At 38.3% G+C, this 20,094-nt stretch overlaps 1 protein-coding gene across 1 annotated transcript in view; it reads right to left on the bottom strand.

The window, feature by feature from the left end:
* LOC104375937 (vitellogenin-1-like) overlaps positions 1-12,334 on the bottom strand; it is a 42,668-nt gene extending 30,334 nt beyond the window's left edge. Inside the window, 11 exon segments of the mRNA XM_086617658.1 lie at positions 1,151-1,264; positions 1,266-1,274; positions 2,337-2,502; positions 2,616-2,773; positions 2,873-3,023; positions 5,700-5,851; positions 6,537-6,698; positions 8,866-9,117; positions 11,576-11,727; positions 11,952-11,972; positions 12,295-12,334. Coding sequence (XP_086473784.1) covers positions 1,151-1,264; positions 1,266-1,274; positions 2,337-2,502; positions 2,616-2,773; positions 2,873-3,023; positions 5,700-5,851; positions 6,537-6,698; positions 8,866-9,117; positions 11,576-11,727; positions 11,952-11,972; positions 12,295-12,334 — 1,377 coding nt within the window.
* Between the last annotated feature and the right edge of the window lie 7,760 nt (positions 12,335-20,094).

The following is a 20,094-nucleotide window of genomic DNA, read 5'->3' as shown; positions in this document are numbered from 1 at the left end:
ATTCCTGAAGATACAGCTAGTGGTGGTGCCCTTAATTTTAGCTATGACAGTCACTTTTTAGGGTGGATTAATAGCTGGCAATGAGATCATCAGGTCATTTTACAGCCTTTGATGTAAGCAACTGGATCACACTTACATTCACATGGCAAGATTAGAAGTAGTTGTCTGAAGGCTGAATGTGAGAAAACATCTAAATCTTGATAAAAACTGTTTTCAATGCTAAAAAATGGCTCTAAAAATGGCTCTAAAAAAGAAACTGTGATGTTATAAAACAATACAGTTCCCGTGCTTCAAAATATCACATTTGAGATCCATTGATGGTGTAGGAATAGTCCATTTGATATTGCTAATCAAATGAATAGAGATCTGAAATGCATTGACTAGGCCTACACAATCATTTGCTTAGGGAAAGAATTTCCATTCACAGGCACCGGGCTACTCAGATTTAACTAGCTCAAGAGCATTGGTGGCAATCGTAACACAACAAATGCTTGTAGGAATGTCAGGCATGCCTGTGTACTATGCGAAAAAAAAAATGACAACAGGCACACAATGTATTGGGAACACCCTGCTCTTACTGGGCATGGTGGACCAACCAGCGATGAAGACTGAAAACACCTGAGCTGAGTGGCTGACCTCTGTAAACCATGACATGCATCTCTTGAATAGGGAAATGTTATTTACTGCCTTTTTAAATTGTTTTCAGGCCTGATGATTAAAAGCAGTGCAGAACAGGGAGGATATTACTACTATTAAAAGCTTACAGTCTACGTGGATGACTGGGCCCTGCTTCTGGCTGAGAAATGGCTGGGCTACATGACTTTGGGCAAAACCCCAGGCTTTTGTGTCACTTACTTTATTTATAAGTATATATAAGTATCTATATTTAAAGTATTTCAGAACAGTGCCATGGGACTTCATTAATAATTGGCAATAAAGCACTCAGAGATACTCAGATAGAAAGTGCTATGAATTATATGCTTCTTCCTCTCACTCTCTTTCGTGTGTTAATCTAAAGATAAAAATGCTGTATTTAACCAACTGGGTTCCTTTCCCCCAAGGAAACACTCTAGTGAAGTAAAATACAGGTTTCTGAATAACGAACTCAAGACTTAATTTTCTTATAAATGATAAATAACAATGTGGTTACCTGGAGACATTCAGAGCAGGAGTCTGATGAAGAGCACTGTTTGTGGCATAGTGACGCGTAGCTGAGATGGCAAACCTTTCCAAGTACAGTACTTGAGCGAGGACAATGTTTTTTTCACGATGAGCTGGGGAGAAAGCAGTTGTTATCACTAGCATTAATGAAGAGCAACAATATTAAAACTTTGTTTCTGCCAAATGCAAGGCAAAACCAAGCTTTTGATATTTTTCTATCAATGGATTTATAGTTAATCAGTGGATATTACTGTATTTGACAATGCAATCGTAAAGTAATCCCAAGTAACATCTGGAAGGCAGATCTGTTGCTTTTATAGTGTTTCAGATTTAAGTTTGGCATAAGCTATAATCCAAAGGGAGGAAATCACCCAGTTATGGAATGGAAAAAGACACTTTATTCAAGAAACATTCATCATTGTTTTATAATTGCCTCAGCTATAGTTTCAAAAACGTGAGCTACATTGTGAATGGACCTCAGTACTTTGGGCAGACAGGAATATTTTATAAAACGTAGGAGCTGACAGGAGGCAGCAGCCCACTGCTTCCTTGAGTGGAAAGCAGAGCATTATCGCGCAGTAACAGCCGAGCTGTCACAGCTTTTACAGAGGACAAAACTCTACTCTGAGATATGTGGTCTCTACCTAGGGTATGCAGAAAGAAGTTCCTGCATCTGAGGCTAGAATTAGATCCCGCAGAAGAGGAAAAAATTGTGAAGATCATTAGACTTTCTCCTACATGGGCTCCATATTGGCATAATTCCCTTGACTTCAATAGATCTGCTCCGATTTATACTCATCCTGCTAGGTCAATCGGCATGAATATAGGACGTAACAAATATATATTTCTTACTCCCTAGTCTTTGTAGACACTCAGAGATCTAATTTGATGTAACTATAAAGTGCACTTGGACAAAAGGAGACTAGAAACCACTGTTTGCAGTGATAACCTCCGTCACTGAGGGGTTTCTTTCCTTTTTCATTCTGGATTCATTTTTGCCCTTCTGATTTGCATTCTCCTCCCCTTAAGACAGTCAGGAAATAAACTCCTTTCAACCTCACTAGAGGACATAAAACCTTTATATTTTAAAAGTCTTTGCAATCTTGTCAAAGGAATAAATATGACAGATGCTAAAATCAGTAAAGAGTGATTTGAGAGCGTTTAGAGAATCCTACTGTTGCTTCCTCCATCACGTCCCGAGTTGGTGTGCTTGAGTGCAAAGCCACAAGCACCGTCTGAGCTGCTTCCCAGCTGGTGAGTTCTTGTCTTTCCATTTTATGCCTCAAGAACCTGAGTGCACGATGACTGGCAACTGCAGGAATTATATCCAAAATATAGCGCCTGTAAAGGGAAAGGCAAGGACTGATTTCCAGATCTGCACTTGAACATAGTAATTCCAGATGGTCTCCTACAGAGCTTATCAGCAGAAGGACTACCACTCATGGTGCTCGTACCTGTATGCTGGCCGACTGGAGAACTGCTTCCACACTGACTCGTAATTCTCCTCTTTTGCTGCACGGAAGAGGTGCAGAAGCTTGAGGGCTTTTGCTGGTGCATCACTGAGAAGCTGTTCGGATGTGGTCTCTACTAGGTCTTGCAGGCTTTCCTCTATCTGTAGGAAGATTAAAATGCAGGAAGCTCACATATATTGTTTCCCACATGCACAGATTCCAACCTCCAACAAAGAGTCTGTCCAGCAGCTGAACTTCACCTGGCTTTCCACATCTTTTATTCTGAATAAGTGGACAGGAAGCTGAAGTAATTCACTGCCAAACTGGTACTGAAGTGACCCACGATTCTGGAATTCTTTTGGTGGGATCTCTGCCGTGTGCTTCTGCACGTCAGTCAGAGCAAGTTTCTGCCTGGAATGGAGAAACCCAGTGAGATAACATCACAAGATTCAGGGTACAATCTAAAAGAAAACAGTAATTCTGCCTCCCTGCATTGCAATGCAACTACAATTGTTTCAAAGGGTTTCGTTATTGAGGGACAAAGATATTTTCCAATGGATACGTTTGGACATGATGCTCAGAACGGTACTCTGAGAAGGTGCGCCCTAAGACAGCAGGACTCAGATCAGAGCCAGCCTGTGCCTTCCTTGGGGAATAATACGGCTTGAGAATTTAAGGAAGGACTGATAGATGAGAAGCTGTGACCTGAAGAAGATCACAGGAACCATGTGTTGTGTCTTAAGGAGTAAATTAAGGGTTATAGAAAAATAACTGATGGAAAACTTCAGAAATTATCACTTAATTTAAACCTTTTAAAAAGTTCATAAAAGCTTTTACGTGTCTGTGCCTCCTGGAAGCTTCAAAAGGAATTAAAAATTGTTAAATACAATAAGAAATGCTACAATCTTTTTACTTGCACTATTATAATTCCCTCCTCACTTGGCCTGGCAAGCTGAATATTCTGGAGACTGCAGAAGATAAAAGGTTCTCATGAAGTTTCAAATCACATTTCCCAAACAAAAAGGGCCCGATAAATTCAGGATTAGTCTTTGGAAAGTACTCAAGTATTTGGAAACTTTTCAAGCAGCACCAAACCTTCATCCTTTGTTATTAAGAATAATTCCAATGAGAGACTGTCTTGGTAAACATTTGCTATCTTTGCTATATTTTCAGCTAAAGGGTTGCATCCTATCCCACCAATTATGTTTAAAATAGGTCATTTAGGACACTATAATAAAGTTAGGCATTTGTACTGACCAACTGAAAACATTCCAAAAGCAATATTGCTGTACTACACAGCATCTCAAAATCTCTGTAGAAAATTGGCGTGTTTATTTTGGAATCTCTACGATGATCTTCTGTATCATTTCTATCCACTCCTTCCATATGGATTGCAGAGAACTGCTGCAGAAAATAGCATATAACTGCTTTGCAGACAAGCTACTGGAATTTGAATGGAAATCACTACAGAATCAGCAGAGATTTTTTCTCTCTTGAAATTTTATACAATATTATTGAAAGGGCATTTGGGTCAGAAAGTATAACATCAGGTACACTTGGACAGATTTAACTTCCCCTTCCACAACATGATGAATCTATTATGTCTTCATCTTCATCATTTTGGGAAGAGATATAACTGCCTAGAATAGATGGGAAAATGTTATACTCTGAAGAGCAGAGTAAATGAATACTAAAGATAGGATTAAAATGATGAAAAAATAGTAAAACCTCTTGGCTTTGAAAGGTGCTGCAAGAGGCTTATGCTGAACAGGTCTGAAAAATCAGCTTGAAATGTTTTAGGTCCTTGATGTTAGATTTTCTTCCATTGTTTATAACACAGAAAGCTCATTGTAGAAACAACTTCTGAAGACTTGTGTGACATATCCACATCTCAACAGTTATCTTATATTTGGCCCGTTCTGCTGGGCATTGCAAAATACTCAGAGATAATGGGAAAAGTAATGACACTACCCTTTCTGAGGGCTCAAGACCCGAGGAAGAACAGTAAGGCAAAGAGTCTATGCAAGCTTGCAGAAGGAGAGTTGAAATCAGCAAAAGTCCATTGGCTCCAGACTAATGCTCACTTGCAGCAACCTATAATTTGATAAAAGTACTACAGTTGTAGCCAAACTGAACATGTTCATGATTTTAATGAAGCTAATTGGTGATTTATTGATATGAACTTTCTGATGTTGCAGTTTCCAAAACTGTATATTATATCACCAGATTCTTGTAAAAGCTAATGGAGCAATACAAGATTATAGCAGCTGAAGAGTGGGATTGAGGTATATCTTCTGTACAGTAACCTTTATGCAAAAAGTCTCCCTCTTCAGCAGGACACTCCTGTCTATAGAGTCTGTCACAACGGCAGGTAACTAAAAATTTTTTCAATAGATGATTTTGATGCAGATGAAAAAATTTTCAAACACGAAGTTTGGGGACTTGAGCTAAAAATGAGCAGGGATACAATTTCTTAGCCAATCATATTCTTATTTTGTCCCAAACTTGTTTAAGAAATGTGCAAAATTTGCTGTGGAAAAGCAAATACATATTACATGCCTTGTGCCCAATCTTTTTGCAATAAAACCCAATTTCCTACCGAGAAACCATTTCGATAGAAGATTTGCAAGCAGCCCACTGTACTTAGGAAGTATATCAGAATCCGAAGCCCTATCTAGGTTTCTTGTGAACTGGTCTCCAGGGTCTCTTACAGCATTATTATTTTCCAGGGAACTCTCTTCCAGTGAGTAACTGTCTTTCAAAGTATTTTACTGCAAACATATTAGTTCACAATTTTTCAGATGGAATTACATTTGTTTTGGCTTTTATGACATAAATCAAATATCCCTGAGAAGTAAAATAGTCAAACCCTGCTAAGTTTACCTAACAAAATTTGGATAGTGGTGTGCATGTTTCAGATTTACAGCTAACAGCGAAGGTTGTTTTTATGAACTGTTTCGGATTTTATGCAATTAAATACTAGCAAACAACAGGCTGTGGAAGCAAAGGATTTATTTCAGTTATGGAGTTTGACCAGATTACTGAGATGCTGAGTTAGTTGCTGAATTAAGGGCATATGTACAGTACCTTGCTTCTACTATAGCATTTCCTCCTGTTATCTCACTGAAGGGTGCAAACTGGTGGATTTCCTCAATATCAGCTTGTGTAATTACAGCTTCATCACGCGTATATTTGATTTTGTAATTGTAAGTAGCAGTTGCCCGGAAATTCTTGTTTCTCTTTATAATATAAAAAGCAAAGAAACAAAGAAACTAGAAAGTCATTGAACTTCTAAATTCTGTGACTAGAAACTATTACATCACCCACTTCAACCCCCTTATTTTCCAGGGCTGTTTTGTTCATCGTCCACATGAGTGCTTTATGTGAATTCTGTGTGCACACTTCCATGGGAGAGATCAGGCACGCTGCCTGGCTCCATTACTTTTACTGCTAAGAAGTGTTAGCTGGTTTTTCCCTTTCCCAAATATAGGTAATTGGTTATTCTCTTGAGAAGGAGACACATTTTCTGAGGAGAGCAGCAGTATAAGCCATGTGATTTTCTATTTCAAAGACAAGATTTTAATGAGATGCAGCAGTACTTGTCTTGAATAGCAGAAACTGGACATGACTATCTTTTTTTACTCAATGGAGTAGGTGAATTGACTATTGTTGATAATTAATGGTTTCCAAGCCAGCTAGGTTAGCTAGTTGAAGTGTGTCTGCAGTACATGACAGTCTGCAGCACAGACCTCTGCTGCTCTGTGAATCTGATTCTCATATAGAAAGAAAATGTTGATAAGTAGATACAGAAGATCTGTCTCTTCTCTCATTTTAAGTGTAACAAAGCAAGAGATAACGTGGATACTAAATAGCTCCCTGAATATGAATATCAAATACACATACATAGTACCACTCTGGATTTACCTGCTGGCAGGTCTGGCACGGATGAGTGTACGCCGAACCTGTGACCATTTGAACTTTCTCTTCACAACTGTCCAGGTCCTTGGATTTGGTCACATAGACTAGGTTCGCTTTCTTGTTTTCCTGGATTGTGTAGGTTGTGTTGCAAATACCTCCGATCCCAGCCTGGCAAAAATGAGAATGTGATCAGAGAAGTTCACGTTTATGCAAAGCTTCATCAATTCTCCACATGGGCTCTCCTCTTTAATTCTGTATTTTCAAAATTCCTGATAGAAATGAATGCTTTTTTATTTATGGTACTCTTCAGAAGCAAAATCACGATGATTGTTACATTCATCTCTTTTTAACATGTACCGTTTTCCGGTAAGCCAAATCAAAGTTTCACTGAGAGAACTAAAATTGTCAAGAGTTTCACCGAGATGAGATTTGGAGCCTCAGAAAAGGTGTGTAAGAATTTACAGTTAGAGCTGTCGATTATGAGATACAATTTAAGGAATATTGATAAAAAGTGCCAAAACAATTTGATCAGTCAGAATAAAATCTCAACAGCAAAGTATTTTAAGGTTGGAGATGACATTCTGCCCTTAAAATTTGCTTTTATAGACAGCTTATAAATGCCTATGGAACAGGCCTTGCAATAACAGATCATCTGTCACAATACGAACAGCAATAATTAAAAAGAATTTCAGGATAGCAGAGTTTTGATTGCAGGTTTTCTTGAGTTTGCAGTTTTAGCTCAGACCTTCAATAATATTTCAAGCATATATATTTATAAGAGCTCTTAAATCTCCTCAGTCAGTGAGGAGATTTTCGGAGAGGAAAATATTTGATTGCATTTTAAGAGGAAAGGTTATTGTTATTGATAGCATAGCCACTCCAGAGAGCAGCTCTGGGCTATGTCAGAACAGCAAAATGGTCATGTGGTGGTTGGGAGGCAAGACATACTCACTTCATCTTTAGCTTAACAGTATTCCTGAAGATACTGTGGCTTCTGAAAGGGCTAGAAATAAGAATTGCCCAAGCTTTGTGAATGACTTGTACTCTGCAAATACAGATGTGGGGCTCCTCTGCAGACCACAAGGTGTGGTAGAGACATCTAGACCTTAAATGGGAATGTCCAGCCCACCAGGCTGAGTGGGATGAAATAGCCTCCTGCCCAGCTGGACGCTCTAGCTGTGCGCAGTTCACAGCTTGTTCAGAACCCCTTACACTACACCCTGCAGGATGTGATGTGGACTTTCCCAGGTTAATCCCTTAAACATCTCTGAAGCTCAGATTTTGGGACTAATAACATGTATCTTCCTTTATAGAGTGACTTGAGATTGTCAAGCAAGGGTGCTGATACTCATTAATCAGTTGTTTTCTGAGAAAAGCAAAAAAAATTTGGAAATGATTCTAGGAAATGAAGTCACATATATCGCTCAGCAGCAAGAGTAGGACATATTGCTAACTGAATTAGAAAGAATGAAGATGTAAAACTAGAAATGAGAAAATAGCGCTGCAGAATATGAACACCACCACTCTGGTTTTTATGTGCAAAAAGCAGCATGAAAATATTAAATCATGTAGTTCCTTTCCCAGAAACAACTCTAACATAAAAATAATTTTCTTAAAAAATTAAAGTTACTCTGGTCTGCATTTTCAATAAAAATAACATGAAAATATAACAATTCCAAGGTTTTTGCTGATCTTTGAATCAAATGTAGTCTAATCAATGTAAATGTGGTTTCGCAAAAAACACATTGCAATTTCTGTGGTGAATAGTAATATCAGATGATTTACCTTGACTAAGATATTAAAACCTGAAAAACAGTGGAAATTCCAATAGAGCATCAACTGCAGCTGTCAAAGCTATTACAGTAATGTAACGGCATATATATTGTTTTCCTCCTAAAAGAGGAGCTAGAAGAGATTAAAGTATGTATGATTGGTAAAAAAGTTAAATTACTGTTATTTTAGCTTTAATCTTGTGCTGTATGTTTAAACTTGTTTTAATACAGTATTCAAATTTTATGTAGGCTTCAGCTTTCCCAGGAGTTTACTTTCTCTAGAATCACAAACCAGATTTTCTAAGGGTCTAATACTGAAAAGGCATTTTCTGAAATACTTTGATCAATTAGATTAAAAATCTGCTATTCGGTTGTCCTGTTTAGGTACAGATCCATCAAATATTGTCCCACAAGAACGACTTCATCATGATTTCCCAAGTTTAGGTTGTTTCTTGTTAGTAAAGTTTATATCAAGGATGAATTCAGAAAATAAGCTAGAAGAATCTGAAGAGAGGACTTATTTAGTCGCAGAGCGAAAACAACTGCCAAAACAAAAAGCTCACCTCCTGTAAGCTGTATGAATGCTGCATCTTCTTTATACTTAGCTCCAGCACATTCAGAATCCCTCTGTAGATGTTCAAACCATCATCTGAGACAGAATCAGGAGCCATAAGGTTTCCAACATGGCCATTGCTATACTCAAACTTGATGGGAGTACTGAGCTGCCCGGTTAGTACCTGGGTCAGCTTGAGTGATCGAGAGAACGAGCTTGTTGGCCAGACACCGTTGTATTCTGCTGCTTCCACTGAGTGAATCTGGAACAAAGGGGGACTGTAATTCCTCTAATTTTTTCAGTTAACATTTTTCAATGCACATAAGAATCTAGAGCTTCACTCATGTCAAAAACACACTTTTAAACGACACAAAGCCTTTTCAAAGGGAAAGCTTAAAAGTTGTCATATAACATAGCTAGTATCAATATACATATTTCTATACACAAAAGCAAAGAGAATAATGCAAATGACTGTGATATTGCCACAGTCACTGCCCTCTGTTCTGTTTCATAGATAACCCATATTGCCAAAGGTTGACTTGTATGAAGAAGTGAGCCAGAAGAGAGCTGCATGAAGCAGGTTGCTGCCCAAAAGTAGTGTGGAAGATCTGCAGGAAATTGCAGGAGAAAGTTAATGTTGCATAAAGCATCATTAACTCCTGTAGTGAACTCTGCTGTCTCCCTCGCTGGGGTCACAGAGCACAGACAGCACTCAGAAACTAATAACAACATGGCTGCTGGGCCAGCCAGATAGTCATAATTAGCTGGAGCAGTGGAAAGCAGATGACAAAAATTGTCCTTCCCTACACGTTTTGCTGTGGTGTGTCAGAGCCAACGGCTCAGGCGTTGCCCCCAACCCCGTGCAGCACTTCACACTCCAGCCTCGACCTGGGGCACATCCAAGCAAGTAGAAAGTTGTGCTAAACTATGCATAGCTCGAATGATTTCCACCCCACGAGAATAGGGCATGTTTAGCTTAGTTTCTCAGAGGACCCTTCCCTTCTATATATTTTGACAATTTAAAGAGACTTTTCTCTGACACCTCAGGCTGGCGATGGGATGCAGGACGCGGATTAATTTCTCAAAAAGCCACATAGACTAAATCCTTATACAACAAATCACTGGAGACTGCACTTTCATATTTATTTTTGTTATTGTTGGTGGAGATCACTGCCAACCCCAGTAACTGAAGCTTACAGGGGAGGCTGTTATGGCGCAAATCCCTCATGCTGCCTCTTGGACATGCTTCTGGCATATTGCATTCGGGCAGGTTTGGGACTGCTCTATAGGGTCAGGGTGAGGTAGTTTTCCCCAGCCCTCGGGGCCCAGTCAGGACTTACGCTGTCTGCTACATTTTGAACGCAGCTGGCAATTCTTACTTGTGGGTTTGTGATGAAAAAATTGTCAGCTGGAACCTGCCCAGGGAACACAGCTTTTTGCTTGGGCTGAATGCGAACTAGCAGGCTACAGATCAAAGATCGATTCCCTGAACCATCCCTCTGAACTGTCTAATTTAAATAAAACAGTAGCAAAATAAGCTTTTCCCAGGGCAGAGGGGAATAAATGCATTGTTACCTTTAGCTTAGAACTCACCCCAAAACATTGTGAGTTTATTTTGCTTTTCTTTTTTTCTTGCCTGAAATTATTTCTGTATTTATTTTTGAAATGGAAACTTTCTCCTAAATATACTAGAGCGGGTGCTGGAAGGTTTTAGGGAACAGGAGTCAATTTTTGGTGAAGACTCACCCTGGCACACCAAGACCTGATTCGGCAGGAATGGGGTAGGTTGTGGGGCAAAGAAAAGACTGTTTCTGCCTCCTGTCTGCCAGAGAAGCCTTGTACTCACCAGTGTAGATGTGTGGCTCTTATTCCCTTGGGTTTTTTTGAAAAAAAAATCCAGCCATTTGCAAAGGTCATAGAAAAGCAATGTTTCCTGTCTAGATCTATTATAATTTGAACTTAGAAAAATACGTAGTAACAGAAGGCTAATTCAGGCTCAAAGGCTACAGCATTTACAAGCATTTATCAGACAGTCACTGGTCTTTTTAATCTGCAGTTTTCAATTTGCCAAATAAATGCTTTTAAAAAGATCATTTTTCTTCCACACATACAGAAGACTAAGTGGAGTTTGTGTAAAGCAATCGAAGGGCACGTTTCAATACAAGCATTAGAAGCACGTATAGGCTTCTGTTAAAGGCAAAAGTATTTTTCACATAATCAGAACTCTTAGTAATTACTCAGCATGCAGTAAAAACATACAATTGAGGATGACAAAGAATGTCACTTGAGACCCTGCAGAAAAAGAAGCCACCAGATGACATTAATTATGTTAAATATTGAATCACATCCAGCTACTGTTGCATGTTTTACTGTCTTTCGTTTGCTGGTTATGAAATCAGTTGATTAAATAATCCTAGGTTGTACAGTTTGGAACAATTGGATTGATCCAGTAATAAACTATTGCGCATTTCAAATTACATTCCATTGTCTCCCTGACCACAAAGCAGAAGAAATCCTTCAAGCCCAAGGTTGGCTTGAGCTGAGAATTACCCGGCAAAGTGCAAATAGAATTCAGGGCACTGCATAAAAAATAATAGTGTTAGTTACAATCTTCCTGAGTAAGCACAACACATGATGAAAGTTAATTGCTTCCCAAAAGCTTAAAAAAAAAGTCAAGTATGAAGAGAATTTTACCTTTCAAATTGAATACATTTTCTTACCCTAATAAGACAAAGTTTTGGCCCAATACCACTAATTTCCACTTTACTTTTTATTCTTATTCCAGATCTTGCAAGTCCTTTCTCTGGAAATCCACTGAGAAGCACGCTTTCATAATCAAATGTATAAACCTTATTTTCAGTGAAATCGGGTTCTGCAAAGAAATGGTTCCCATAAAACATTAGAGGGACTGTACAGAACATATTAAAGTACCTGTATTAGAATGTATGGAACAAAAAAGATGAATTTGTTCATTTTTGTATTGCACCTGAACAAAATTAGCTGTTGTAAAATTATATTAAACATTGATATACTTTTCAGATTCTGTTTTGAATTTCACTCATTATAATTACAGTAGTTGATAGGAAAATTACTTACGGTAATTAAGATGCTGGGTCCCTGAAAGAGAAGGGGAAAAAAAAAAAAAAAAGAGTAATGAAATGACAAAGCAAAAAAATCCACCCAAAATTGTTAATGTATTTTAGTATGAAAGGCTATATCTCAGCTTGTACATATGGCGTAACTCTTTCTAATTAACTCTACTTCTGGTTCAGCATACAGCCAAAAGTCTTTTTTCTCTAAATAACAAAAAAATTGTCATAAAATAATTTTTTTTCTATAAAATGTTAAAGTCCGTGTTTGTAAGTGAACTATATTTAGATTCTGAAATCTTTTCCTGAATCTATTATTTCAAATTCGTCAAAGCAGGTAAGTTACTTACCCACCAGGGTTAAAACCAGGGCTAATATGAAGCCCCTCATGATGAGGACAAAGTAAGGGTGAACATTCTGGGTTCTCCTTTATAAAGGCATGTGTTATCACATGTTTCTTTTGGCATGTTTATTTGACAAATAAGCGTATTTTAGAATGCATATTGATCAATCAAAAAATAAACATTTCTGAGGTCACGAATGCTGACAACTTCAAATCACCTCATGATTTCAACTAATTTACCTTCTATGTGAAATAGAGGTTTCATTTTCAAAATATCTTGCTTGTTATTTTTTCCCCATTTTTCCACAATGTAGTTACGTAGTAAAACAATAATTAAAATTTAACATTAAATAAAAGTAGTTCCTCAATCATTACTGAAAAATTTAGCTTTTCTCCAATCATGTCTTCAATCTCCTGGTAATTTACTCTTGCTAAAAGTCACAGCTTTGGAGACACCTTAATCTGTTACATTGAAACTTTACTTATACAGGAGAATTTGTGATTGATTTCATAGATTTAGGATTGAGATACCTTAGAGCTCATAGACATTCAATGAGAAACTGTCTTTCCATGGTATCTACCATGGCTGTCGCTCCAAGCATACCTTGTTACCCACACCTGGGAAGACAAATATTGCCAATGTGACCTTCTGTCTTGGTTTCAGCAGGGCCAGAGTAAGTTTTGACTTTTAGTAGCCAGAAGAGCTCTGTGTTTTGAATTAGTATGGGATTTATTATGAGAAGAATGTTGATAGCATGATGATGTTTATAGCTGGTGCTGAGACATCAAGGACCTTTCAGCTTTCCTTTGTTTTGCCAGTGTAGAGGAGCACAACCATCTGGGGGGGAGCATGGCTGGGACAAAGGGTCCACAACTCCCCCTATGATTTGAACTCAGACCTAGGATGGAGGGCCAAATCAGCTAATGGAGTATTTCATATCATGCAACATTATGCCTAGTTTATAGATGAGGGTTGACCAGGAAGCTGGACTCTCCCTTTTGGAGGACTCACTCGATCTCTTCTCAGACCCTCAGTTTCTCAGGGTTCTACCTCTGTCTCACTCCCTTTTCAGGCCTCTCAGTCTTCTGGGACTATGGTTTTGAGACTTAACAGTTTCAGGATCACTTGCTGGGACGGAATGGGCATTTGCAACCAGGTGGCGAGCAATTATACAGCGCATCACTTGTATATATATATTATTATAATTACATATATTCATATATTATTGTTTTATCAATACTTTATCTTTTAAATTATTATTATCAAATTGTTCTTATCTCAACCCATGAGTCTCCTTCCATTTTCTCCTCTAATTCTCTTCTCCATTCCCCAGGGGTGGGGGAGGGTAAGCGAGTGGCTGCATGGTGCTTAGTGCTGGCCCGGTTAAACCACGACACCTTCACACTAGCTTCTGGCTAATGGTCAAAGTTTATACTATGAAAACAGGAGGGAAATTAATAAACAAGTTACATTTCCAGAAGGACCTCAGTAAGATAGGAACGTCGGGTCCTTCTCAGAGAGTTCTAACAGGACTTTCGCTGCTGCTACCCTTGGGAAAATAGATTCAAAATTTCCCACTTACAGTAATAACATTTAGACCAATCCTCAGCAACACTAAGTCAGGAGGGAGTTTGCTCCCTCACCTTGGTTATACGGATCTTTTGCGAGTGTTTAACATTTACTTTGAATTTAAGCTTGTCTTTTGGTCAAATGATAAATTAAATATCACATAAAAAAACACCTGGGTACAAGGGTTACCGAAGGGTCAGGAAGGAGAGCTCAGGAACACGTATCTGGTATTTCCTTGAGGCTATGAAAGTTACAACATACTTGCAAGCAACGCACACAGTCAGGCAGCTAGACTCCATCCTCCAGAAGAAGAACAAGGGAGAAGAACGAGGCTTTCTTGGCTGTTGTGATTCATCAGGGAAAAGAGTGAAACCTGAGCACGCGTTCTGAGGTCTCCACCATCGGGCCTGAGATTGTATTCACTGCAGGCCTCATCAAACAGTCCCTTTACATGATTACTTCATTTACTTGGAGTGATGCCACCTGACTGAGGGATAATGAAGTTTATTATGATGGTGCCAATGCACCTGAGCTGGAGTCAGGGATGCAGCTGGTGGCCCCTCTGCCCTGCGGCTGCTCTCTGCAGCCGTGCCAGCCCAGAGAAAAGGGCAACACCAAGAGTCAAATGAGATCTGTCTTGTTTGGGCACCTTTGTCACCGATACCTCCAGAAATCTTGAGAGTTTGAATATCACAACTTGCTTTCAGATAGGGAAAGATAGGAAACCGGGTTGGTAGTCAGATCTTCCTTGAAATTAAATATGTGTCTAGTAAAGTATTTAAAAATATATAATAGATATATGGACCATTTCAAGAGATTGGTAATTGGGGTTTTGGTTTGCTGTGGGTTCAGATGGCGAAAAATTGAGTGTAGATGTACATTTTCTTCTAGGGTGCTAACTACCGTGTGAGATATGACAAGATGCACGGTGTTTGCTGGTGCCGTGAAATTCGGCAGCGTACCTTGGGTGGCACACATGAACTGCCAAAGGTAGTTAGAAACACCTTACAGATAGTCACAGTTTTTGTAGCCAGAATGGAAGTAAATGCACAGCAGCAGTGTACTAATGTGAGCAGTAACAGGCAAAACTCTTCTGCTTTGGTGACCCTGCTTTGGTGGCATTGCTCATCGGCACCACAGCTCGACCTCTGCAGTAATACTGTGCTGCTGTGCTCAACTGGCCACGTTTCCACAGGACAGAATATATAAGAATATACATATTTTACATACAGAACTATATAAGTCGGACTAATAATTTAAGCATTGTTATTAACAGCATATTGAAATAATGTCTAAGGGACAGGTACATATTAAAATGGTGCTATACCATTTTTCAAGTGTAATAAAAGGCTTGATAATTAAGGTGTAAAATGAATAGATTTGTGCTAACTGGGTAGTCAAAATACTGCATTTCTTTTTTTTTTTTTTATGGGGAACACAGAGTCTAAGCTTGCAATCAGCATGTAGACAGCTGATTGCTAGGACAGTTAGCTAAAATAATTAAGATTGTGCAGGCTGCCGTGTTCTCTTCATCTGCAGCATGTCCTCTCGCTTTTTAATACCTCCTTTCCTACCGAGGCTTGTTTTCTTGGGGGTGAGGAGAAAGTGATCTCAGAATTGTTATACCCATTATTACTTTAAAGGGACAACCTAATAAATTCAGTAAGTGAAGAGAAGATGCAGCTAGAGCTTGAGGGTCACAGCACTGGGCTCTAATTCTTTCTCCAAAGTAGACACGTCCTTCCGGCTAGCGCTGAGGGAATAAACAGGCAATCTATTACTTTAAGGAAATGCACAAAAGGAAGAAAGGTGAGAGCCACACTTATTAAAGCCAATACGATTTTTCTTAAACATTCAACATGTCATGTTAGTGAACAAGAAAATACATGAACAATGAATAAAATGCAATTAAACAGGACCTCCACAAAAAACTTCCAAGTGCCTAATTTGACTGCAGAGGAAGGAACTTGAATGTGGACACGGGCTTTATACACAACCTGTACCTTTTTCCTTTTTTTTTTTTTTAAGGTATAAACAATGAAGAAAAGGAATTCTTAAAAAGCAATGGGAAATATCTTGGGATTTTTTCTTTTTTCTTAAGAAAAAAAATAGATAGTGTTGAGTGTTACAGAGAGCATGATAGCTGTATAAGGAGTGCAATAAGATGAGGTAGACTGCTTTGAATTTACAGGGCACTTGCACCATAAATGAAACATGAATACAGCCTAATTAACCTGATTAGAGCTATTGCTTCTACACTGCAATTGTCTTTACATAACACATTCTGCTTGAGTAACAGAGTCTTATTATCTGCTGTTGTACTGCCGCCGATAGCTCCTGCACTCTCCTTGTTCTGTATTCATATTGCTGAATTATGGTGCAGCGATGTCATTTTCATCCTGCTAATATATAGCCTAACGACAAAGCAGGGATTAGCAAAACAGCTCCCAAGCAACCATAGCAGGTTAAAATAGATATAATCAGTTGGCTGAGCCTTCAGTTTTCCTCATTTCTAAAGATGAAGAAACCTTACTTAAAAAATTATAAAAAAATAATTCACACATTTCATATTTAACATTCACTCCTTGAATTTTTTTCACAAAATATTCAGCATTTGCTATTGTAGCATAGCCTCCAAGATAATGTTTGATATCCTCTCCAGAGACTCTGGACACTGTCTAATGAATAAGAATGTGCTCTGGGTTGGGCTAAATTGCCATATGCTGATTCTAGTACATTCACAAAGGGATTTTATTACATTAGCTTGCTTTAAAAGGTGCTTTTTGATTTTTGACTTCCACTCCTTTTACTAGAAAGAAACCAACGGGCCCAATTCCCTGCTGTTACCCCAGTTTGACGCTGGCACACTACCAATGGAGTGATAACTGTGGGAATTGGGTATAAGGTTTGCAAAATGAAAGAGGTAGAAACGTTATTTATATTTTGTCTAGCTTTTGGAGAATGCATGGTTTGAAAGATACTGTTGGCCTAAATTTATAGCATAGCTGTAGAATTTTTTTTTTTAATAAATTTGTTTTTCATTAATATATGCTATTAAGGCAAAGCCACGTCTTTGTGCATTTTAGTGAATTAGTCAACGGGACTGTTCCTGATGCCTAGCACGGACTTACCTGTCATTCCCAGAAAAAAGAATCAAATTAAGAAGAAGAGAGGAAGAGTGTGGAATCCAATTCTGATATTCTCAATCTGAAAACAGACTGTTTTGATACTGCTTAGCTTTACTAAGGTGATCAAAGGGGTTTATTTTCATTCAAATATGGAAAACACACTCTGAACTCCACCATCGTCGCTATCACCATTGGCTCATCAGCCAGCATACTGATTAAGTGGCTTCAGAATTTCCCTTCTCTTTCAGTATACACTATTTCCCAAGTCATTCAGTAGGGTTAAATGTCAGACAAACTGCCATCTGAAATTTGAGTCACGTCATATCTGAGGACTGGTGTTTGCTATGTAATTCTATTGCACTAGAAGATAACTTCTCCAAGTTTATCTTAACCCTAACTTAGACTTCATGGTCACAGAGTGATTAGCTGCTGTGGCATTGGTACTGACAGGAAATCAGGTCGCCCTGAAATTTAGCCTTGTCATGTCTCCACCTCAGTCACTCTGGGGATGAAACAGTGACTGCACATATAGGACAAGAGAGAGCTCTGTGCGCTGCATTAAACCTCCTCCTATTGGTTGAGGTACTGCTTGTAAATGCATGCTTGGTTAGAACTATCATCACAGCTAGTAACTTATCCACAGCGAAAAATACTTGTGTAATGTTTATTCCAATGTACTCTGACTGTATAAAATATGGGCACTGCCGCAGGATGCTGAGGAGATACCGGGCCATCTCATGTGCCTTAGGATGGACAGCAGTTTAGCAGATTCCGCATCAACAACCATTTTGCAGGAGGCACTGTGAGCACATAAAAAGGTTGCCACTTCAGAAGAAGACTCATGATCCTCTGTAATCCTGCATGAGGATACTTTTCTGTTCTTGAAGGAACAAGGCCTAAATCATTCATGGAAGAATCTTTGTAAGAAGAAAATTCCCAAGTCTTTCTTTTTCTCTATATCAGGTCAAGCGTATTAGGGCTGCAAAACTTGAGACTCTCCTAAGAAAGGAATTGGGCTTTTTTTTTTTTTAAAAAGTGTGGAGTTCTACAAATATATAATTAATTCTCAAAATTGCTACTTATTTTGTGGTTCCACACAAAATGTGCAAGATTCTTTATGAATGAAGGGGAAAGCACTGACTTTTTTCCCCAGGAGCCCATATTCTCAGGTATAATGATTATTATTTTTCTGTTTCATAGACCTTCATCTTAGTGACTTATTCCCTTATACCACAGAACCACTGCAAGTACCTGATGGATTTGGATCATCACTTTCTAGTGTCAGAGTATCAGATAAGTTTATGGTATCAGAAGGAAACTCAGTATGAACTTACTCTTGGTACAGAATACATGAGGTGTGTGATACCTTAGTTTCACAGCAGTGGGTCACTGTGACATTAGGTCACCGGTCAGATAAGATAAGCAGTGTATTATTCCCAAGGAAGGAGCAAATAATGCTCTGCCAGTTTAAACAACAGGCATTGCCTTTACCCTCAAAAAAAAAAAAAAGCAAAATCACCTACCAGTATTTAATCAATGACTACGACTTCCAAAGCTTAAAAGGTCTAATCATATAAAAACAAGAACACAATTTTGTTTTTAAGTTACTGTGAAAGTTAGTTCAGTAATAAATTGAGCACCATATGTTTCAATAGTTTGAAAGAAAGTTGCTACATGATTATTCCCACTACAGCATGTATTAATCCTAATCTCATTCTCTTTATAAGACAATTACAGTTTAGAATATTAAACGGAGCACTGATGTTCATATCTGCTTATCAAGGAATGGTAGACCTAATACAGTGCTATGATTCCACATTGCTCATAAACATCAGAGGACAAACTAACTCTTGAACACACCTTTGGCTAAAACTATGAAGAATTAATTTCTTCTCCCTCATATAAAGAACGAAGGCTGAACGAATTCCTATGTCCAGGAGATGTGGGACCTGGATGCAGGTCCAGGCCTACCATTTTCAGCTAGCTGGTGTCTTACACTCTCACACAACTGCATTTTCTCCCATCTTGCAGAAAATTTCTTACTCATTTGACTGGGAACAATTCTAACTTCTTGTGACAAAGACCGTCTTTTGCTGCAAGAAGAATTTAACATGGCCAGAACACTACAAATGCATCCTCTGTGCAGCCTCAATGTTTAACTGTTCAAATTCAATTTTCAAGGCTCTTTAGTGTGAATACAGGCAAACGTTAAAGGCAGATTCTGGCTCACTACACTCTTTATCCTGCACTGAAGTCTATGGTATCTGTTCGCAGAGTTTAACTGGAGCTATAGATAGTATATATTGACACCAATTTATTCTCTGACTAATCACTGTAACTTCAGTGCAAACACTCAAGGAATAAAATAGTTTTCAATATGAAAAAGGCTTGAAAATCTGCTCTATCAAAGGTACCTCTCAGAACAATTCAAAAAGTTCTTTAAGACTTTATTTCAGAGACCATCCAGTTTCTTAACTGTTCATTTATTTTCTTTTTTATAGTAAGAACTAAATTCATTTCCTTTTGCTCATTTCTGGAGAAAACACTAGGAAGATTGTTATTTTCTTGGAGTTCAAAGGCAAATGATTGGGAAAGCAACTTCTGAATCTAATTTTCAAGGAATTCCTGCACTGACCAACAAACAATGTTGGTCTCCAAACTGAAATTGGACACAATTGTCCATTTTTTTAATTCTTCAAGGAAGGCAATGGAATGAAGCCAGAGAGATTCCATGGACATTTGCTACAGTTTTGTCTTGTTGGCTTTCCTTTCTCCTCAGACAATTTCCTTGTGGTTCATTCACAGGCTGAATTTCTTCAGGGATAAACCAATGTAGCTCAGTGAAATTACATGGAATTGGGTCAGTTTACCCCAGCTGTGTATCTAACCCAATATTTAAAGATTTTTAACATAGGAAGATGTTGGTTGATGCTACCTTCTTACTTTTCTGAAGGCTTTCTCACAACAACTAAATTATTTGGAAGTGATTATTAACGTATGAACCCCATAATGGAGTACTTAACACTGCAAACCACAAAGAAACAGAAGTATTATCTAGTACATAATTCAAACGTTCTTACTAATTTTCCCAGAATGTCTGGACACTGTG

This window comes from Tauraco erythrolophus, chromosome 10 (assembly GCF_009769465.1).
Source record: "Tauraco erythrolophus isolate bTauEry1 chromosome 10, bTauEry1.pri, whole genome shotgun sequence".
Classification (NCBI taxonomy): Eukaryota; Metazoa; Chordata; class Aves; order Musophagiformes; family Musophagidae; genus Tauraco; species Tauraco erythrolophus.
Note: the sequence above shows the minus strand (reverse complement) of the source record. Positions and strands in the feature narration are given on the sequence as shown.